At 35.8% G+C, this 24,571-nt stretch overlaps 1 protein-coding gene across 1 annotated transcript in view; it reads left to right on the forward strand.

Moving 5' to 3' along the window:
- Nucleotides 1-24,571, forward strand: part of MAGI2 (membrane associated guanylate kinase, WW and PDZ domain containing 2) — a 1,419,801-nt gene that overhangs the window by 1,032,536 nt on the left and 362,694 nt on the right. Inside the window, exon 7 of the mRNA XM_024115935.3 lies at nucleotides 21,658-21,715. Within this exon, the coding sequence (XP_023971703.1) occupies nucleotides 21,658-21,715 (58 nt within the window). The remainder of the gene's footprint in view (nucleotides 1-21,657; nucleotides 21,716-24,571) is intronic.

Genomic DNA, 24,571 nt, shown 5'->3' on the forward strand with positions numbered 1-24,571 from the left:
ATTCAGGATTTGTTCTAAAATTGCACCACTTCCCTCTGGGTAAAATGCTGTATTGGAAGTGGATGCTTCCGATGCCAGCACAGCGTATGTTAATAGACACTTTGCTGCTTTCTTATACTGCCTGGTATTATGATGATTCACTATTCATTATAACCTAACTGAAGGTGTGTTTGTAAGATTTATACCATTCACACCCCTCAAATTTAAAGATGCTTATGTCCTCGCAAGTCACCATTCTCTACACTATATTGCCAAGATGGGAGGACTGGGATTCCAATATCTCTACTACAGGATCCAGCTAAAATAATTTGGACAGGAAATTATTTTGGTAAAGAACATTTAGACAATCCCCCCCCCCACATCTGGCTATATAAATATAATTTAATATCTGCATTTTGGCATTTCTGTCATTAAATCTTAATAGGCAGCAGGAGTGCCTAACGTTAATCCCAAACAGGGAACGAGAAATCTCATTGTTACAGTCACACGCTAAATAGTGAACCTCCTCTTTTCGTGTCATGGAAAAAGCATTCCCCTGCTTGCTCTTTCAATTTTCATTACCTTTGACACTCTGTGATCTATCTGTGATACGTACTGCTGAGAATTATACATTTTCTCCACCTAGAACAAGTGTACAACAGAGCACCATGGGCTTGATCAGTTTGCCTATTCTGTTAATATTTTAAAACATTCCACAACACAGAGAGAAAATATGGAAGCTATCCGTGCTTTCCTTTCTCTCCCCAAGTGATGTTGACAATTAGTATTTTTATTGATCTTTCTTTTTAAGTGTCCTTTTCAGAAATGTCTATGAACTGATTCTTTGTTCTGCCAGAAAACCACAGAGCTCAGTAGACCAGATAAAGCAGAGAATCTATGACAGCCTCATGACATCCCAATTTGACAGATGTCCAGCTTACTTACCTATAAAGCATGCAAGCCTTTTAGGATCCACGAGTTTCATGGCAAAAGCAAAATTTATGTTACCATTTAATGGCTTATAGAACTGTCATGATGCTTCTTGCACCCACTGTTGTGGGAGATGCTTCAGACGGTACCATCTTAGAGAACTGGTGCATCTTTCTCCACATTTTAGTTAGCAGCCCTAGGTTTATGCTCAGTCTAATTTGTTTAACTGGTCTAAGTGGCATTTTAATTAAACAATGCTCTGAGGCTGCATATTATATAGAAAATGAAATTAGGGTATATTCCTATGTAGAATTCAGCTCGTCTAATATAATAAGCAAAGGTAAATTTTAAATTTCATGTTTCTAAGTCCTTACCATATTGACATTCAATATTTAGCTGTCCCCAGAGATTTTATTTTATTTTAATTTTTTAGTGATTTATTCAATTGTATGTTTATTCAGTTACATATTTAACAATTTGTTTGCTCATCATTTTCTTTCTTTTTTTTTTTTTAACATCTTTATTGGAGTATAATTGCTTTACAATGGTGTGTTAGTTCCCCAGAGACTTTAAACAGTAGGATTTTCTTCTATATATCCAATTCATTAAATTTTAAAAGACTGCTCTGCTAGAAAAATGACATCCATTGTGTGACTTGATCCCAAAATACCCAGTAGACAAATGTGTTGCTGACTTATTACATTAGGATTATTTAAATCAATTGTAATGAATTATATCCATGAAATGTAACAGCCTGTGATTCCAAGCTTTTCAAAAATCACCTGAGGGTTTACGTAGAGTAAAATATACATGTACTTCTCCTAGTAGCATGTGTCATACATTATAATTAATTAATAATTAGTGAAATTATTTGTTTAAAGTCTGGCTTTGCCTGAAAACATCAGCTCCATGGATGTTGAGACATATCCCTATACCTTCACAGCCTAGTTTCTTGCCTCCCTCAAAGTAGATGAGCAATAAATTTTCTCGAATTAAGAAAAGGCTCATAAAATATGTTACATTATGAGAGATGTATTAAGTAATACCATCAGTGATGAATTGCAAATTTCTCTTATACTAATATATCCAGATCTCATCAAGAACACTTTCAACCACAAAACCATAGAATATCCTATTGAAAGCCAATCATTTCGGGAGCATAAGAAAACAGCAGTCACAACAACCATCAGGACCATGACAGGATATGGCTATTTTTCTCAGTTGTTTTTCCTAAATCTTTAAAATCTTCATTGATAAGGCAAAGTGGGGAATTAAAGCAAATTTTTGATTTTTTATTTCTAATAACCTATCCAGGTCTTCATCTTGACTCCCTGGAAAGTGGTGGCTAAACAGTTTTTAAAGTTTCCATTATTTATCAATACTTACTTTGAGTCATTTATTAAAATATAGACATGGTCCATTATGGAAGGGCATGTTATGAGCTACTTAGCTCCAAGTCCTTGCGTCCATCTGAGCCCCCCAATTGGGAGCTGCCACACTGATTAAACTGTAGAAGAGACTGACCTCTCTGTGGGGGGAAATACGACAATCTAAGGAGTAAGAAGGCTTTCAGCCTCCAGCCTCCTACTCTGGATCCGACTTCTTCTGCAAGCCATATCCTCTTACAAGCCCATAGGCCAAGACTGGGACAGCTAAATAATGAATGTCATTATGGTAAGGACTTAGAAACATGAGATACTACTTAGAGATACTACTGTATCTCTAAACAGGACCTTGCATCCTGAAGCCAAAATGTCATTCTTGGTCCCACACAGGCGACAAAGCTCCAACAGGCTCCTGCTCCCACCCCCGAAAAATACCCGTTTTCAGTTCCCAGGCTTTTGTAGGTTTCCTGCTGCAATGACTTTATACCTTACATTCCAAATGCCCGGTGTCTACAATAGCTCTGAGGCTTTTAGGATTATCTGGAATGGCAGATTCCCAGAATGAATGGAATCTACCTCTGCAGCTTCCATAATGCCCAGAGGTTCTTTTCACAGAAGCCTCCGATACCAGCTTTCTAAGGTCACTGTCGGCCAAAGACCAGGGGTCACTTGGAAAGACTTTGGTCAACCCTGTCCTCTCCAGAGATCTGTGCCTTCCCCTCTGAATTATTAAATTCTAGTCTGGCCTCAGGTCTAAACCACTGAAATTAATGTTTGCCCCACCCCATACTCTTGAAACTTTGTTATTGCGGCTTTTATGTTCACGAGGCTCCTAAACTCCAGACCCACTGGGTTTCCTAGTGCAGAAGGCGTAAGAACTGATATAACCCCAAGACCCAGAAATCAGTATCCTGATGCTCCCTGTCAGGAAAGCATACCAAATTGTGCGACATTATAAATACAGCTCTTTACCTTCTGGGTCTTTGTGCAATGAAATCTTAGTCTGTAATTTCTTTAATACTTGACTTTTTTTCTGAGTGGTTAGCAGTTTCATATACAATTAGGGTCATTTCCTTTATGTTTGTATTCAATTTGAGGGTTTTTTCATCTTTTTACATTTTTTTTTGAATAAAGGAACATTGACATGGATTATAAAAGGGATTTTCCCAAAAGCGTCTCATTCTCTTTCGTGTCCCTTCAACTTTATCGCCCATGCCCATGTTTTGCAGTGAAGCAGTTTCTTCAGTTGATGGTTCACCTTCCTGTATACTTTTTCTCAAAAATAAGCATAGGAGTCTTTTTATTTATCAATATATTCCACAAATCACCATATGTCAGATCATAGAGATTCTTCTCATAAGTTTTGCAGCTGTATAGTACTGCAGCATGTGCACATACAATGTTTATTTAACCTGCCACCTCTTCTTGGATATTTATGTTGTTTCCAAGGTTTGCTAGTAAAATAATAGTGCAGTGAATAACCTTGTGTATTTGATTTTTTGCAATTGTTAAAGATGAAACTTTAGAGAAATTTCTCAGAGAGAGATAGTTGAGTCCAAGGGTAAAGTATGTCTGGTTGTGTTAGTTACTGCCAGATTCCTCTCAGTAGAGGTTGTATGATATTGCCCATCCATCAGCATTGTAGGGTTGGGGGGCAGTTCTTCCACAATCTTGCCAGGAGAGTGTGATGTCAAGCTTTTGGATTTTTGCTGATGTGATAGGTGAAGAATAGTATCTCAGTGTAGTGTTAATTTGCATTTCTTTTTTGTTAAAGGAAGTTGGGCATCTTTTCATGTGTAAAGGACAACTGTATATACTTTTTGTGAACTGTCTATTCCTGACTCTTACACATTTTTCTATAAAGTTTTTAAGCTTTTTTTCCCTTCACTTTTTTATTAAGTTATACTTGGCAATGCAGTATTATATCATACAATATTATATTAGTTTCAGGTGTACAACATAGTGATTTGACATTTTTATACATTATGAAATAATCACCGTAAGTCTAATAAATCCATCACCATACAACATTATTACAATATTGTTGACTCTATTCCCTATGTGTACATTACATCACTGTGACTTATTTATTTTTTAGCTGTAAGTTTGTACCTCTTAATCCCCTTTGCCTATTTCCTTCATCTCCCTACCCTTTTCCCCTCTGGAAACCACCATTTTGCTCTCTGTATCTATGTGTCTGTTTCTGTTTGTTCCTTTGTTTTGTTTTTTAGATTTCACATATGAGTGAAATCCTGTCATTTGTCTTTCTCTGTCTGACTTATTTCACTTAGTATAATAACCTCAGGGTCCCTCCATGTTGTCACAAATGTCAAGATTTTATTCTTTTTTATGGCCGAGTAGTATTCCTGTGTGTGTGTGTGTGTGTGTGTGTGTGTGTGTGTGTGTGTGTACCACATCTTCTTTATCCATTCATCTGTTGATGCACACAGGTTGCTTCCATATCTTGACTATTATAAATAGTGCCACGATGAATATAGGGATGCATATATCTTTTCAAATTAATGTTTTCATTTTCTTTAGATAAGTACCCAGAAATGGAATTGCTGGAACCTACAGTAGTTCTATATTTAGTCTTTTGAGGAATCTCCAGACTGTTTTTCATAGTGGTTGCACCAACTTACATTCCTACCAAAAGTGCATGAAATTTCACTGCTATATGTTACAAATATTTTCTCTCGGTTTGCCATTTATCTTTTATTATTGATTATGGTGTTTTGGATTGTACAGAGATTCTTTTTTGCTTTTCTATAGTCAGATTTGTCGAGTTTGAGTCAGGTTAAGAAAGTCTTTACTCACACCCAGTTTATAAATTATCCTTAGTACTCATATTGTTTTCCATTGGGACCAATTTTCATAAATTGTAGTTTCCTAAGAAATTATCCATTTAATTTAGATTTTCAATTTTCTTAGCATAGGTTTGTACAAAGATTTGTGTTTATGACTGCTTCCCTTTTGTCATTTTGTTACTTTGTTATATGTGACATCTCTTTTTAATATTAAATTAGTGCTTATTTTGCTGGTTTTTGAAAGAAACAGCACTTCAATTAATGTTACTATTTTTCCATTTTCTACTATATGAATTTTTGCTTTTATCATTTATATTCCTTTCTTGTGTTTTGTTTTGTTCCTGGAGAGATTCCTTTATTGTTCTTTTTCTAGCTTTTTGAATTGGGAATTCACTTTCATTATTTCTATTCTTCCATATATATATGTGTGTGTGTGTTACATACGTATGTAATATATATGTTATAAAATTTCCTCTGATCACTGTTTCTTTTCTACAGATTTTGCTACTGTTTTCACTCTCATTACTTTTAGAAATTCTGCAATTTCAGTTTACATTTCCTCTTTGACACATGAGTTGTTTATTTAGAGTTTTTAATTTGAGATGAAAGTTCCACTGATTATGATTTTGGTATTAATGTCTAAATTTTACTGCATTATGGTCAGAGATTATTGTTTGTATTATTTCTGCTTTGTAGAATGTAAGACTTTTGTAGTTCAGCATATAGACAATTTTGGAGAATGTCCCATGTGTAGTTGAGAAGAATATATATTCTCTATTATTGGGGTGTAAATAGAAAAAGAGATGAGGGGAGAACCAAAAGATATGCCTAATTAATTTTGCTATGTTTAGTTCTTCTTTACCTGTAATTTTGTCAACTTGACCTATCTTAGACTGGAACAGTCTTAAGTATTTGTTATTAGTGTCTTTCTAGTTCCCTTTCAACTCCTACAGTTATCATTTTATAAAGGTAATTTGTATTATTTGACATACAGATATTGAAACTGGTGTGTCTTCATTATGAACTGTGACCTTTATTGTTATAATGTAGTGTTCCTTGTCCTGGTTAATGCTTTGACTTCAGTTCTGCAGACTGACAGCAGGACTATACTCCCTGCTTGTATAAGTTTTTCCATTTGTCTGGCATATCTTTACCCAACCCTTTCTTTTTAGCCTTTCTGAATCACTCTATTTAAATGTGTCTCTTCTTTACAACATGCAGTTGGATTTTTCTTTATGTGCTAATTCGAAAATCTGAACAAGAGAAGTAAATTGCATTCATTTCTATGTTTTAACTGTCATATGTTTTATGTTGTATTTATTGACCATATCATGTTATATTGACTGTGTTTCTCTATATAGTCTTTCTGGGTTGGGGGGAGAGTTATTTGTTTCTTCCTTTTGGTATTTAGAACAGTTTGTATTTGTGTTTGTATGTTTGCCTTTATACTGATACCTTTTATGAGGCTCTTGTTCCTTGGTTAGCTTTAAATGGTATTTGTGACTCCTATGTATTGCCTAAGCAAGAGTCAGTGAGATCATTGGTCATCCTCTCCTTTTTATCTTCTCTCTTTTTTGTTTTATTTCAACAGTGTCTAAACATATAATCATTTAATTATTATTAGAATAATATCCTTGTTCCCACCTTTCTTCTACACTTAGATCCATAATTAAATGTCTTGAATGATACTATTAGTCCTTGCTCCAGTCATCTCTTGGTTAAATTAAGTAATTAAATTTGGTTTAATTAACGTACGTAGGCACCTCAGGAAGGGTTCTTGGATGCAGTATTCCTTGAGTTCTTGCATATTTTATTTAATTTATTTTTTTATTGGGGTATAATTGCTTTACAATGTTGTGTTAGTTTTTTGCTGCACAGTGAAGTGAATAAGCTGTATGTATATCTATATCCCCTCCTTCTTGGACCTCCCTCCCACCCCCTCCCCCATCCCACCCATCTAGGTCGTCACAGCCACCGAGCTAAGCTTCCTGTGCTCAGCTAGCAGGTTCCCACTAGCTATCTATTTGACACATGGTAGTGTATTTATGTCAAACCTAATCTCCCAATTCGTACCACCCTCCCCTTCCACCACTGTGTCCACATGTCCTTTCTGTACATTTATGTCTCTATTCATGCCCTGCAAATAGGTTCCTCTGTACCATTTTTCTAGATTCCACAAATATGCGTTAATATACGATATTTGTTTTTCTCTTTCTGGCTTACTTCACTCTGTATGACAGACTTTAGGTCCATCCACATCTCTACAAATGACCCGATTTCGTTCCTTTTTATGGCTGAGTAATATTCCATTGTATATATGTACCACATCTTCTTTATCCATTCATCTATCATTGGACAGTTAGGTTGTTTCCATGTCCTGGCTATTGTAAATTGTGCTGCAGTGAACATTGGAGTACATGTGTCCTTTTGAATTATGGTTTTCTCAGTGTATATGCCCAGTAGTGGGATTGCTGGATCATATGGTGGTTCTATTTTTAGTTTTTTAAGGAACCTCCATACTGTTCTCCATAGTGGCTGTATCAATTTACTTTCCCACCAACAGTGCAAGAGGGTTCCCTTTTCTCCACACTCTCTCCAGCATTTGTTGTTTGTAGATTTTTTGATGATGGCCATTCGGACCAGCGTGAGGTGATACCTCATCGTAGTTTTGATTTGTATTTCTCTAATAATTAGTGATGTTGAGCATCTTTTCATGAGCTTCTTGGCCATCTGTATGTCTTCTTTGGTGAAATGTCTAATTAGGTCTTCCACCCATTTTTCAATTGGGTTGTTTGTTTTTTTGATATTGATCTCCATGACCTCTTTGTATATTTTAGAGACTAATCCTTTGTCTGTTGCTTCGTTTGCAAATATTTTCTCCCATTCTGAGGGTTGTCTTTTTGTCTTGTTTATGGTTTCCTTTGCTGGGCAAAAGCTTTTAAGTTTCATTAGGTCCCATTTGTTTATTTTTGTTTTTATTTTCATTACTCTAGGAGGTGGGTCACAAAAGATCTTGCTCTGGTTTATGTCAAAGAGTGATTTTTCTATGTTTTCCTCTAATAGTTTTATAGTTTCCAGTCTTAGATTGAGGTGTTTAATCCATTTTGAGTTTATTTTTGTCTGTGGTGGTAGGTAGTGTTCTAATTTCATTCTTTTACATGGAGCTGTCCAGTTTTCCCAGCACCACTTACTGACCAGGATGCCTTTTCTCCATTGTATGTTCTTGCCTCAGTTGTCATAAAATAGGTGACCATATGTGCATGCGGTTCTCTCTGGGCTTTCTATCCTGAACCATTGATCTATATTTCTGTTTTTGTGCCAATACCATACTGTCTTGTTTACTGTAGCTTTGTAGTATAGTTTGAAGTTGGGGAACCTGATTCCTCCAGGTCCATTTTTCTTTCTCAAGATTGCTCTGGCTATTCGGGGTCTTTTGTATTTCCATACAAATTGTAAAATTTTTTGTTCTAATTCTGTGAGGAATGCCATTGGTAGTTTGATAGAGATTGCATTGAATCTGTAGATTGCTTTGGGTAGTATAATCACAATATTGATTCTTCCAATCCAAGAACATGGTATATTTCTGCATCTGTTTATGTCCTCTTTGATTTCTTTCATCAGTGTTTTACTGTTTTCTGAGTACAAGTCTTTTGCCTCCTTAGGTAGGTTTATTCCTATATATTTTATTCATTTGTTGTGATGGTAAATGGGGTTGTTTCCTTAATTTCTCTCTCTGATCTTTCATTGTTAGTGTATAGGAATGCAAGAGATTTCTGTGCATTCCTGCAACATTACCAAATTCATTGATTAATTCTAGTAGTTTTCTGGTGGCATCTTTAGGATTTTCTATATATAGTATCATGTTATCTGCAAACAGTGACAGTTTTACTTCTTCATGTCCAATTTGGATTCCTTTTATTTCTTTTTCTTCTCTGATTGCCATGGCTAGGATTTCCAAAACTATGTTGAATAAGATTGATGAAAGTGGACATCCTTATCTTGTTCCTGATCTTAGTGGAAATACTTTCGGTTTTTCACCTTGGAGAATGATGTTTGCTGTGTGTTTGTCATATATGACCTTTATTATGTTAAGTTCCCTCTATGCCCATTTTCTGGAGTGTTTTTATCACAAATCGGTGCTGAATTTTGTCAAAAGCTTTTTCTGCATCTAATGAGATGATCATATGGTTTTTATCCCTTAATTTTTTAATATGGTGTATCACATTGATTGATTTGTGTATATTGCAGGATCCTTGCATTCCTGGGATAAACCCCACTTGATCATGGAGTATGATCCTTTAAATGTGCTGTTGGATTCTGTTTGCTAGTATTTTGTTGAGGATTTTTGCATCTGTATTCATCAGTGATATTGGCCTGTAGTTTTCTTTCTTTGTGACATCTTTGTCTGGTTTTGGAATCAGGGTGATGGTTGCCTCATAGAATGGGTTTGGGAGTGTTCCTTCCTCTGCTATTGTGGTGTCAGTTGTGATTTCTCCTTTTTCATTTCTAATTTTATTGATTTTTTTATTGACTTTTTTTCTTCATGAGTCTCGCTAAAGGTTTATCAATTTTGTTTATCTTTTCAAAGAACCAACTTTTAGTTTTATTGATGTTTGCTATTGTTTTCTTCACTTCTATTTCATTTATTTCTGCTCTGATCTTTATTGATCTTTATGAATTCTTTCCTTCTACTGATTTTGGGTTTTCTTTGTTCTTCTTTCTCTAGTTGCTTTAGGTGTAAGGTTAGATTGTTTATTTGAGATTTTTCTTGTTTCTTGAGGTGAGATTGGATTGTTATAGACTTCCCTCTTAGAACTGCTTTTGCTACATCCCGTATGCTTTGGGTCATTCTGTTTTCATTGTCATTTGTTTCTATGTATTTTTTTTTTATTTCTTTGATTTTTTTCAGTGATCTCTTGGTTATTTAGTAGCACACTATTTAGCCTCCGTGTATCTGTGTTTTTTACAGTTTTTTTCCTGTAATTGATTTCTAATCTCATAGTGTTGTGGTCAGAAAAGATGCTTGATATGATTTCAGTTTTCTTAAATTTTCCGAGGCTTGATTTGTGACCCAAGATACGATGTATCCTGGAGAGTGTTCCATATGCACTTGAGAAGAAAGTATATTCTGCCACGTGTGGGTGGAATATCCTATAAATATCAATTAAATCTATCTGGTGTATTGTGTCATTTAAAGCTTGTGTTTCCTTATTTATTTTCCATTTGGATGATCTGTCCATTGGTGTAAGTGGGCTGTTTAAAGCCCCTACTATACTATTATTGCATTACTGTCAATTTCCCCTTTTATTGTTGTTATCATTTGCCTTATGTATTGAGGTTCTCCTTTGTTGGGTGCATACATATTTATAATTGTTATATCTTCTTGGATTGATCCCTTGATCATTATGTAGTGTCCTTCCTTATCTCTTGTAACAGTCTTTATTTTAAAGTCTATTTTATCTGATATGAGTATTGCTACTCCATCTTTCTTTTGATTTCCATTTGCATGGAATATCTTTTTCCATCCCTTCACTTTCAGACACATTCAAACTGAAAGTGAAGGTCTGAAGTGGGTCTCTTATAGACAGCATATATATGGGTCTTGTTTTTGTATCCATTCAGCCAGTCTGTCTTTTGGTTGGAGCATTTAATCCATTTACATTCAAGCTTATTATCGACATATATGTTCCTATTACCATTTTCTGAATTGTTTGGGTTTGTTTTTGTGGGTGTTTTTTCTCCTCTTGTGTTTCCCACCTAAAGAAGTTCCTTTAGCATTTGCTGTAAAGCTGGTTTGATGGTACTGAATTAATTCTCTTAGCTTTTGCTTGTCTGTAAAGCTTTTGACTTCTCAGTCAAATCTGAATGAGATCCTTGCTGGGTAGAGTAATCTTGGTTGTAGATTTTTCCCTTTCATCACTTTAAGTATATCCTGTCACTCCCTTTTGGCCTGCAGAGTTTGTGCTGAAAAATCCACTGATAATGTTATGGGGATTCCTTTGTTTTTTTATTTTTTGCTTTTCCCCTTCTGCTTTTAATATTTTTTCTTTGAATTTAGTTTTTGTTAGTTTGATTAATATGTGTCTCAGTGTGTTTCTCCTAGGGTTTATCCTGTATGGGACTCTCTGTGCTTCCTGGACTTGGGTGACTATTTCCTTTCCCATGTTAGGGAAGTTTTCCACTGTAATCTCTTCAAATATTTTCTCAGACCCTTACTTTTTCTCTTCTTCTTCTGGGACCCCTATAATTCGAATAGTGTGTATTTACTGTTGTCCCAGAGGTCTCTGTGATTGTCTTTAATTCTTTTCATTCTTTTACCTTTATTCTGCTCCTTGGAAGTTATTTCCATCATTCCTTCTTCCAGGTCACTTATTTGTTCTTCTGCCTGAGTTATTCTGCTATTGATTCCTTCTAGTGTAGTTTTCATTTCAGTTATTGTATTGTTCATCTCTGTTTGTTTGTTCTTCAGTTCTTCTAGGTCTTTGTTAAACATTTCTTGTATTTTCTCTATCCGTGCCTCCATTCCATTTCTAAGATTCTGAATCACCTTTACTATCATTATGGTGAATTCTTTTTTAGGTAGGTTGCCTATTTCCTCTTCATTTATTTGGTCTTGTAGGTTTTTCCTTGCTCCTTCATCTGTGACATATTTTTGTGTTGTCTCTTTTTTTTTTTTTTTTTTGATGGGTGGGATTGTGTTCCTGTTTTACTCATTGTTTGGCCTGAGACTTCCAGCACTGGAGTTTGTAGGCTGTTGGGTAGAGCTGGGTCTTGGTGCCAAGATGAGGACCTCCAGTAGACCTAACTCCAATGAATATTCCCTGGTGTCTGAAGTTGTCTGTTATTCTAGTGGTTAAGATTCAGAGCTCCCACTGCAGGAGCTCAGGTCTGACCCCGAGCTCATTAACTAAGATCCCACAAGCTGTGTGGGGAAGCAAAAAAAAAAAAAGGAAAAAAAAAAAAAAAAGGAAAAAAGAGAAAATGGAGCAGAACAATAACAACAAAAAGTAAAAAATAAAGTAAGATTAGAAAACTAACAGATATGTTAGAAAAAATAAAAATATAGATGAAACAACAACCAGAAGGTAAAACAGAACCACAATAGCAAAAAAGAGGAGGGAAAAAAAAAAAGCCAGAAAAGGCCTTGGCTCTGGGGGGCGGGGCTTAGGCAGGGGCGGGGTTTGGGTTGTGGATGGGACCCATGCTTAGGACCCACAGGGCCAGAAAAGACCCTGAGGGAGCGGGGCTTTGGCTCAATGCAGTAGGAGGAGCCCAGGAGTGCCCCTGGCCTTGGAGGGTGCAGGACCAGGTCTGGGACCCCAGCAGGCTCACTGGGCCCAAGTGGATGGGGGAAACACTAGGTGCATTACCCAAACATAGGCACATTATCCCAGAGGGTCCCTCCCCATTGGCCTCTCTTCTTCTTCTCCCCACCTTTCTCCTATGCCACTAGGACCCATGTGGCCGGAGGGGGCCCCAGAAGGCAGGGGACCAGAGCCAGAAGCCCAACGGGCTTCCCAAGGCCGAGTGGGCTGGGGAACCACCTGCAGTGCTTCCCCTGATCCCCTGGTCCTGGAGGGTCCCCCCCCATCAGCCTCTCCTCTTCTCCCCTCCTCCCTCCCTCCTATGCCCCTAGGATCCCTACAGCTTGTGGGGTCCCTGGAGAACTGAAGAACAGGCCCGGGAGCCTAGCAAGCTTCACAGGGCCCAAGTGGGTTTAGGAAATGCCCTCTGCGCCTTCCCTGATCCTCCGATCCTTGAGGTCCCTTCCCTGTCTCCCTCTCCTCTTCTCCCCCTGCCTCCCTCCTATGCCCCAGGACCAACACGACCCAGAGGGGGCCCTGGAGAATGGACGACCAGGCCCAGGAGCCCAGCAGGTTTCCCAGGGCCTGAGTGGGTGGGGTAAACACCCTCCACACCTCCCCAGATCCTCCGAGCCCTCTGAGGGTCCCTCCAGGTGAGGGAACTCCTCCCCTCTCTCAGCCACCACTCAGGGGTGCCGGTCCTATCCGGCCTCCACTTCTCTTCCCCCTTCACTCCACCCCACATCCTACCAGGTTGCTCAGGGGCTCCTCCCATCTCCCTGGTCATCAAAGTCCCCCACCAGCGTCCCTCTTGCATATTTCAAATTTGTGTATGTGTGTGTGTGTATGTGTGTATGTGTGTGTGTGTTGATACTGTTGATTGGCTGGATATAAAATCCTTGGTTCACTCTTTCTTTGAGATTCCTTAAAATGCTGCTTCATTATTGTCTAGCTATGTATGTTATTCCAGAGATGTGATATCAACTTGATTTTTTTTTTTTTATTGTAAATAACTTACCTTTTAGTCAGTTTTTCCTCTATAATTTAAGTCTAATGGCTAACTGATAGCTATTGTGTTGGATTTGACTGTTCTGGGACAATGTTCCAAGTATTTGGACAGCCCTTTCAATATAGAAATATATGCAGTTATTTTATTCCTGGAAATTCTTCTGGATTATAGTTTTAAGTATTAGTTCTATTATTTTCGTCTTTATGTATTCCAATTATACATATACTGGATTATCTTTGCCTGTGTTCTATATTGGTGACTTCATTCTGATTCTTTTTACTATTTGTTTATTTCATTTTGTTCTCTTGCCTATTGCCATGTCTTTCCTCAGTGGTCCTTATTATAATTCCAACTGAATTGATTCTCTCTTGGGCACCTTGTAATTTAGTTTTAATTTCAAAGATTATTTTTTTAAATTTATTTTCTCATTTTAGTCAACTCTTCTTACTATCTATCTGTTCTTTGTCCATTTCTGAACTTTTAAATTTCTGATTCAAAATGTTGTTTTATATTTATAAATGCTTGTTTGAAAATATCTTGAGATTTCATTACAGTTTTCTCATTTGTGCTTTTGTTTATGCTTGAAGGAGGATAAATTTTTTTATTACTCATATCGCTTTGACTCTCATTTCTGATTTCTTATAATAACTTTGTATGAATATTATCCACTTTCTATTTATTTTTATTTTTTTCCTAAACTGACAATAACAGTTTTGTATAAGCAAAAATAAGAGAATTTGGTAGATTACTACATTCTTAGTCCATGAGCACCCTCTTCTGTTTATTTTGTGAAGTACTAATTTTTTAGTAGAGGATATATTTTTTTTGCAGAGGGAATAGTTGGTATGTCTTATGATTCTTTTCTTGTTTCTTCAGACACAGCAGAAGTTGTGATTCTTACCTCATGATTCTTTCCTATCATAACCAAATTTCCATGGGCCATTTCCCCTTTCAACATCATTTCCCTCTTCTTCTTAAGAAGTGCCTTCCTAAGACTCCATCTCTCATTCTGCTCACTTTCAAACTTCTTTTTTTTTCATTCCCCAGTAGCTGTGTTCTGATCAACCATGTCTGTTAGCATTTTCCAGTTCAGGACAGGACTTTATCTTTCTGAGGGTGATTTTGTCTCTTCTTCCGCCCCTGGGCTCCTTGCTCCCTCTCTTCTTTTCTGCACACTCTCCACCTGACTTTCTGATCCAAAATGGGCTCTTGAGCTGGTTCTGCTAGATTGGGGTGTTTATGTCTCTACCTACATATACCTTTTCAAGTTCATAGTGTTTTCTTTCTCCTAATTATGTTGTAGATGAGGGTTATAGATGGTTTTATTGCTCTCCTAGTGGATATTTATGGTTTTCTGGGTAAGTGGAGAGGTTAAAATTTAGATAGCAGCCTTTACATTATAGGAGCCCAGCATGTTTCAGTAAAGGATCTTAAGTGGATGATGATGATAAATAGATCAATAGATGGATTAATATAGACTTACAGAAATTAAGAGGAAACTGGAGATGTATATTTGAAGTCATAACCTATAGTTGTTTCCCAGATCTTTCATTATGGCCAGACCTTTCTCCAAAGCTCTAGGAATTTAAAAAACAAAACCAAACAACCAAAAAAAACACCTACTAGATTCATCACTTTTTCATCTTCTAGAGCAGCTTGCAAACTTAAAACCAAATATGACTCTTTCTGAATCTTTACCAGACAGCATCCTTTTTTTGTCATGCCTTTCTGCCACCACTTCATGTCACCGTCTCAAATATATTACTCTGTCATCTTTAAGTTAACATTGCAAAAGTTCACATTTATATTTGACAACTTTTTTTCCAGGTAGAAATGGGCCCCTGAATACCCAAAATATTATTGAGCACACGTTTCTTTATATATCAATATCTGTCAGAAACAGCTTATACATTTTCTACTCAAATTTGGTAAGATACATTAAGGAATAAATTTAGTTGGAATTTGTTTGTCCCATTGTATGTTTTATCAGCAACAAGCCTGTGAAATTGTGGTCAATACTTTTAAAACCCATTATAATACTGGGGTAATGAAATACTCAGGCTGAATCCACATGGTAACATTAATTAAATGCCAGTGTTTTAAAATACAGATCAGCTAGTTCTCCTTTCCACTGTAAAAAATAGGAAAACTCCTATACCCAGGCCCATGAATGAAGACGTCTTAGCCTATATGTCCATGATATCAACTGGGTTTCTGCTCTTGCATGTAGACACTCTCTGAGGAAGATGAAGAAGAGAACATACAGGAACAATTTTTATTTTCAATTTTAGGTTCTAAAGTTTGTTGTTTTGTTTGATTGTTTATTTTTGTGATTGAATGGAATAAAATTCTCTGGTAAATAGGAGCAAATTTGAGTCCTGACACACAGAAAAAGGTCTGGAAGTATACACTCTCAACTCTATCTTTAAGTAGGGAAATGGGACTGTGATTAACATATCATTCTTTTATGGATTTTGTTAAAAACAAGAATGAATTTAGAATTTACGTTTTTAATTATACTCCTTGGGAGCAAAAGTTACATGACTTTTCCAGGGAAATTTAGTTATACTTCCCAATTCATATACTGTGTATACAGCAAAAATCTAATAAAAATTGTAGGAAAAGATTTTAATATGGGTAGTAGCTATCACTATATTGCGTATTATTCTACCTAGGGAACTTTTATATGTTTCTTATGTTCTCTTGTGATGTCATCACCTCTAAAGCACAATAGCAAGAGACTCAAATTTTTTAAGAAAGCAAGTCCAAATAAAATAACATAGGATTGAAGGAAATGGTCCCCCATTCTGGTCGTGTTCCTGTCTCCAAAATCTTAGTACTTAGTATGCTTTCTAAATTGGTCCACCTTCCTGGCTTTTTAAGCTGCCCACCAGGATGGACCTTCACACAACCTTTATGAATTAACGTAACCCATGCTATGACCCATACAAGGTGCTGCCTCCCAGGAAAAGAACAAAACCGGACTCTAGATTTTGAACTCATATTACTGAATTTGTATCTCTAGGATTCAAGATGCAGTAACACTTAAACATGAACATGGCATTTACTTAGTTTTTCCAGTGAGCAGAAAGATAGGCAAATGCAGAAATCCTACATTCTCATTTTGTTTACAAATTTAACACTATCCAGATTAATTCAGTGTTATATGTATCTGATTGAATATTAATAAAGTGTGAATGGAAGTCATCTAATCAATAGTGAGAGTTGGTGAAGTAGCTTTTTTCATTTTATTTTCATTCTGAAATTATATTAGATTTCAGAAGAACTACAAAAATAGTACAAAGCGTTTCTACGTACCTTTCACCTCACTTCCCCTAATAGTAACATCTTTCATAGCAGAATTATTGATGTCAGGAGATTAACATTCATGTAGACTAGTAGCTAATCTACAAATCTTATTTGGCTTTTACCAGTTGTCTCACTAATGTCCTTTTTCTGGTCCAGGACCTAATCCAGATCCTACCCTGCATTTACTCTTCCTGTCTCCATGGTCTCCTCTACACACTGTGACGATACCTCAGTCAGTCTTTCTATTTCATGATCTTGACACTTTTGAAGAGTACTGGCCAGTTATTTTCTAGAATGTTCCTCCATTTGTGTTTGCCAAATGTGGCAAAAAATGGAGCACAGCCCCCAGCCATACCTGATTATTATGTGACTGGGCTCTTGACCTGAGGACAGCCATTACAGTGATCTGCCGGGCTAAGTAACTTGGATCTATTTTGAAGAAAACGAACTGGATTAATGAATTAGGGTGGATGCAGGGGAGGAGGCTGGGTACAGAATTGGGAATCTCAGAGATCAAAGTAGTGAGATAGTGTATCTTAGGTTCCTTATAGCTTTTCAGTATTTGGGTCCCATTTCCATAAGAAATACTATCCTTGGATTCTACAAGTTTCCCAGCTGTAGCCTGAAAAACGTTTTTTTGAGCTAATAAAGGAGTCCCAGTTTTCTGCAACAAAAATGGACCTAACAAATAAGTAAGTAAATAAATAAGAATTGGACAGAGTGAGTAAATTAAAAGAAGAGCATGGTGGCTGTGGAAGAATCCAGGCTGAACTAGATGCCTCTTTAATTTTTGATTCTATTAAAGTTTTACAAAGCTTATATGGCTGACTACAAATTAACCTAGACATTTTCACAGACTTTTGCAGAGTGGATCACTATAGGAATATCTAATCACTGAATTTTCCCCATGGTTCCATGGCCTGAAGAAAATCTCAGTTACAGCAGTTCTTAATACAGCATTAACCTTGCTGATCTCAAGTGTTTATTTTTCTCTGTTGCGTAGTATAGGTTATGCTTTCATTAGTGTGACCTTAATCATCTGCAAATTTGTCAGGTATTATTGAATACAGTATTCTAAATAACCCAGGACCCAAGAGTTCCAAGCTGCATACTTGCTTGGTTGGGCAAATAGTACAAAATTGGAAATTCTTTTTTCTCGTTTGTTAGCTTAATTTTTAAAAGAAGCAATTGGTTTCTAAGAACGAATTAAAGTCCAGATAGCTAATTTTTCACAATGAAAGATGGTTCTTAACTGTCGTAATTTTTCATCATATAGATGTATACTCTTCAGTTAATCTTAAGAATTTATTTTATGACTTGGCTTTTCATGAGTTAATAATCTTAAGAATTTATTTTATGACTTGGTTTTTCATGAGTTAATAATCTTAAGAATTTATTTTATGACTTGGCTTTTCTTTGCCACTCAGGAAGAATGTCATTAACAGGAATACACACAAACATATGTCCACGCATACATGCACATGCATACACACAAACATATATACATACACATACACATCCCTATATATGTACACACACACACACACACACATACATCATTTTAAGCATTGGTTGTAGATTTTTATACCTATTCTGTCATATTTACAAATGAACCAGTGTGTGTATTCTATTACTTGTTTCTTGTAACATTCATCCATCAATCCCCTGCAGACCTTGTAAATGAAATGAATGACAGCTCTTTGTAACAGGTTAGAGCTACAGTGTATCATTTTGTCTCAAATTGTGAGTCAAGGAACACTTAATAGTTCATATTAAAGTATAAATATTTATAATATATAATTTTGTTTAGGCATGAATTAATAGTTTTTGGAAATATGAAATAAGCAAACTATATTAATATCTTATGAAAAGCAAATTAGATTCCCCCTAAATTCTGATGAACACTTCATGATGGCAAATAGGAAAGAATGCCAATGAATTGTGCCCAGAACCTTTGGCACTGTAAATCCACAAAGATAAAGAATCAATGAACTGTATACTTCGGAGATACATTGCTTAGCATTAGTAATTTACTCAAAAAGAGAGCCAAAGATAAGGAATAAGTGGAGGAATAGATTACACTGTAAAAGATAATTTTTTAAATTTGACCATGAAATGCTTCCATTTGGCAGTGCCATTAAGAAGTAGGACTAGTATTCATAAAACTAACCATGTTAGGCTTTTACTCTGAAAATTATTAAATATTATTATTTTACATATTATTGTATTCATGAGGTGATATTAAACCTATTATATATATGAATCCATGTATTCAGCCATATTAATAATAAATATTCATAATATCAATTCTTGTGCTCTGTATATTCTTTTGCTTAAGCTACTTGTAAAAGGCGCTCAGTAGATGTTTGTCAAATGGATTTTTCTTTTTAATAGCCAAATTCTCCAATAGCTTGGGGAATTTGGTAAAAACCATCTGGATAGTTATTCTCATTAGTTTAAATTAAGTATTGTTTATGCTGTATTAAACAGAGTGCCTAAATTGATATCTGAATTGGCTAAGGTCTCTGGATCCAAAGTACAGGGTTTTTAAATCCTGAGTTGTTGTATAGAAAAAATGAGTTAGTGCATGGAAAATCCATCAGTACCTGGACCATAGTAAATACTCAGTAATATTCTTGTTATCATTTTGACAGAAAAATTTCTTGAGATGCTTTGGTGTTGTATATTTATTAATATACGACTAATCCAAAAATTATTAAACAAGGCATAGCCTAGACTTTATAGTTTAAAAAAAAATAAATAAACTTGAAAAATTTCTTCAGTATTTAGGCTAAGCTCCAATTATAGAAACCATAAAGGAAAACACTGAGAAATTTACCAATCAAAAATTAAAACAACTGTGTTGAAGAAAATGTTCAACAAAATTAAAATCTAAACAAACTCTTAAAAACATATATGCAACATATGTAACAAAGGACTAATACTCTTAATAAGTAAAAAAAAAAAAAAAACTCTTATGAATGGATTTATAAAAACAAGAAAGGTACAAAAGAAAAAACAGTTGCCCAAGGATGAACAAATAAAAAATGTTGAAACTAACTAGAAATCCAAGAAAGGCAAATTAAAACAACTATGAGATACTATTTAAAAAATAATTTTGTTGACTTTTAAAATAATGATATACAGTATTTTATCTGCATATCCAGAATTCAAAAGCTCTAAAAACTGCCTTTTATACTCATTTGGCAACAAAAGGTAACCTGACCTGGACATGCTGGCAGACCAGTGCTAACTGATGTGAAGTGGTCCTTTTTTTGTGCCTCTTAGTGAGAATCACATGGTCTGGGCTGCTTCAATACTCATGGCTTTGATTATAAAGTGCTTTTTCAGACTCTGCTTGAGGTGTTATGGAACATAATGCATTTGCCTCATGTTTTCCTTCTAAAATCAGAAAAATTATGAATTTCAAAACCTCTCTGTCCCAGAAAGTTTTGGATGAGGAATTATGGACCTGTATTTAATTTGATGGTACAGAGAAACAAAGCCAACTCATAAACTCCCAGTGAAGTTATAAATTGGTTCTCTTTTGTGAGTGGATGGCAACAACTTGGATATAAATACAGAAATACATTTATCAAAAGCCATGAAAGGGTACGTGCCCTTTAATCTGAAATTTTACCTCTAGGAATTTATCATGACTAAATTACTGGGAAAATGATGAAAGATTTAGGCTTTAGTAAGTCCAACACAGATGATATATAACTGGAAAGTCCCAAATGTTCAATAATAGAAGATTGGTGAGATTACACAGGCTCTGGCCAGACCCCACACCACTACTGTCCACATTAAAAGTGATATTGTGCAGTAACACTCATTCACATTGAAGATGCCCTTGATATTTTGTTAGGTAGAAATACCAGGCTGTAAAAATAATATACACTATATGATCCAGTGTCTTTAAAAATTATATATACTCACACACACACACACACACACACACACACTTATCTCTGGATGGCAGGATTGCAGGTGATTCTAATTTTCTTTTATAACTGTGCTTGTCTATGGTGAAAATGTGTTACTACTTATAAAAATAAAACTTTTAAGTGTCATTTAAACATATTACTTAGAGCATGTCAATATACCTTACTTAGATTTCAAGTTATATATGTATTATTAATGTGTATGAGGAAAACTAGAATATTCTTCATATTTATAGGAGTTAATAATTATAAAGGCTTAGTGTATTTGGAAACAGTATCATAACACAAAATCTGGTTTTCAAATAACATGTTTTTGGTTAAAGTAGCTTTTATTGTATTGTTGATATTTTAACATGTATTTATTAAAATTTGCTGTGGAGAATTGAAAATATGAACCATATTGTCAAGGAAAATGTGTTTAGAATTTTAGACTTTATACAAAAATATACCCAAAGAGTTTATTGGCAGTATTCGAATCCTACCCATGGAGAGAGAAAAGCAAGCTAACCATCTCGAATAGTGAGGTGTCAATTGAGAATGTATAATGTCTCTGTTTCAGTCATCAGAAACAATTGGCTATTCTCAGAAATATATTTTGAAAATAGGATCTTTATCCTGAAATGCTCCTTTTAACAATACAAATAAATGAGAAAGCTGTATGCTCTTTCAGGAAAGCGCTTTGCCCTCTGTATTACCTTGAGTGGTGATAACGTGATAACGTGCCATTCTACTGCTTGGCGTGGGATTAAACAGCTAGACCCAGCAGTATTATCTGCAGAGAAGAGAGTTCTGTGTTTTAAGTGCCAATTTTCACGTCAGTACTTCTTATAGTCCCTACAATATGCATTTGAAATTTGGTGCTGACTCTGAATGCTTTATTCCACTTTAGCAGACTATTTCTGCAATCCACGAACAATTAAATTATATTACTCTTTGTTAGAAATAGTGTTATCTGTTACTTACTGAAAGAAATAACTCTTTATTTTTCAGAGCTTCCATATGGCTGGGAAAAAATCGATGATCCCATATATGGCACTTATTATGTTGAGTAAGTCTCTAAGTTTGATATTAACTTGTTATTAATGTGTTGTGAAATTGTGTTAGTATTTCATTTATTGAGCTTGTGTGGCTAACAGTCCCTTTATTCCTTTGTCATCTTACTTTGAAGTACCCACAAAGACTCTAGCAGCACTAGCTAGCTGTCTCTTGCTCTCCAGCTGGCTAATTTGTCATTCCTTTCCTTTGACTCATGATTCTAAAACACCAGTTGGAAAAATGTGTTTCACACTGTCCTCTAAATGAGTGATAATTAAGGACATCAAAGTAAATGCCCTTCATTTTGCAATCAAAATGTTGGGAGCTGACTAGTTGTGTAAAAGAGATACTCTATTAAACCAGATTTCAGAGTCAATGAAATGAAGCAACCACACTTTCCAGTTGAGGGATGAAATAAAATTAAGATTTTTTTTTTTTCTCTCTTTTAAGGCCTCATTTTAAATCAAGAGTATTTTTTCTGTAGATTGGACTTTTATGTTATCTATTGGATGTTTCATTACCTTAATGTTTGTATCTTAGCATAATATGAGTTACCCCTCTATGCATCCTTTTATTCAGGATAAAGCCCCTATTAGGGATTCAGTTATATACACATTTTTTCTTAGGAAAATCAAATAATATTCATAATTTTCAAAAGTTAAATACGTGACTTACTTTTCCAGAGCCCCTCTTCTGATAGAGAAATTTTTATTTTTTATCTATTGTATCACGTTTTTAATGTTATTTGGGTGAATAACAAAACCAGATACCCAAGAAATGCAGAGGCTGAAAAACTAAGGAAGTTCTCACTCTCCATCAAGATCTAACTCTGTTTTCTCCAATCATTATTCTGTTTAGCAATAATAATCTAGATGGTAGAGGATTACAGACTAACGGCATTATTGCTAAATTGTTTTTGTAGTAAATTGTTCAAATTGTTACTGAGCTTTTACGAAGTGTCAAGCCCTTCTCTGCACTGGGGAGGTGCTGATGAGGACGGCCTGAGTGCTCCCTGCCCTTGAGCATCTCCTTCATGAGCGCTTGTCTTGAATAGTTTGACCCACCATCTTCATCTGGAAAAGCCCCAATTTTGGCACCACAGTCAGTCTTTTCCAGTGAAGGTGAATTCACTTCCTTTGCCAAATGCAATTTTCTAACATAGTATCTAATTCTCTAACATCTTGTAGACACTCAATAGATGCAAAAATTAAGATATGTACATGGAGGTATCACTAATTGCAAAAATAAAGGGAAATCACTTGTAAATAGTTATAAGGCTCCTAGTCCTACTACATTGCTCATCAATTAAAATACACGTATATTTTAATAATGATAATGTAGCTGCAGCTCCTGGTTAAATTTATCAACATTAAAGATTTTCAATAGGGGGCTTCCCTGGTGGCGCAGTGGTTGAGAGTCCGCCTGCCGATGCAGGGGACACGGGTTCGTGCCCCGGTCCGGGAAGATCCCACGTGCCGCGGAGCGGCTGGGCCCGTGAGCCATGGCCGCTGAGCCTGCGCGTCCGGAGCCTGTGCTCCGCAACGGGAGAGGCCACAACAGTGAGAGGCCCGCGTACCGCAAAAAAAAAAAAAAAAAAAAAAAAAAATTTTCAATAAGTGCTACCTTGTCTTAATTTGTTGAATTAGACTGTCCCTTGCCTAAACCTATTACATCTGAAATCCAAGATATTTCCATGCAAGGAAAGAGAATGGAGGTATGTGACATACCAGATCTCATCTTTAATACACTTCCTTGTAGAATTCATTGAACAAGAACCTTCTCCTAAGTTTAGATATTGGCAAACTCCATAAAGAGCCAGATAACAAATATTTTAGGGTGCCAAATGGCCTCTGTCACAACTGTTCAACTCTGCTGTTGTAGCTTGAAAGCAACCATAGGCGACACTTAAATGAATGGGTGCGGTATGTTCCAGTAAAACAGTATTAACAAAAACAGGCAGCTGGCCAAATTTGGCATGCAGAACATGGTTTGCTGACCCTTGCCCTATTCGAAATCTTCAGATTCTTCTTCCGTGTCCTCAACTGCTTTCCAATGTGAGAAACAGTATTTCAGTCAAAGCTTCTTTCTCTGTCTAACTATCACAGAGGTGAGAGACCCATATGACCGAAAGCAATGCTTGCTACCTTCTTGATCATTGAGGCGTGTGTTCTTCAAGTAAAGATCTGCTGCTGGTAGTTAGTTATTGAATTGGACATTAGCTATAAGCCTAAAAAATGATCCTCATAATCATTACATTACATTTCACATGGTTTACTTTGTACTTGTTTTTGCTTAAATTACATTTCTTTCTATATTTCTTCACTTCATTTTTCATATATCATCACCATAGTCAGAAAATTATTCATAATTTAGTCAGTTATGTCTTATATAATTAGATCAGACTAACACATTTAATAGTTTTAGGTTTCAGGTGATTGTGAGGTCTTAGATACAGGTCATAGTGAGTCAAATAGTTTAACTTCCTTCAGACTGCATCCAGTTCTACTATTTGTCATGGCTTTTTCCCCATTACATGATTCCATAAGGTATACCAATAACAATAGTTAGGTGTGTGTGTGTATCAGACCAATCAAAAACTTGAGACAGCTAATCCAAACCTCCAGATAATTTTAAGTAGAACTGTATGCCAATATTTCTTAGCAGTGTCTTTTGGAAGAAAATAATTAAAATACCTCAACTTGTAAACATTATATGTTTACATTATATAATGGGTTCTCTGTAGAGCTCTCATTTTTGGTGTTTAATTACCTACCAAATTAGGCAGTTAGAGATCCGGTTACAAAACACAAAAAACATTCCACCTTCCTACCAAGTGGCAAAAAAGCCTATGCAGGGACACTGGAAGTCT

This window comes from Physeter macrocephalus, chromosome 5 (genome assembly GCF_002837175.3).
Source record: "Physeter macrocephalus isolate SW-GA chromosome 5, ASM283717v5, whole genome shotgun sequence".
NCBI classification, from domain to species: Eukaryota; Metazoa; Chordata; class Mammalia; order Artiodactyla; family Physeteridae; genus Physeter; species Physeter macrocephalus.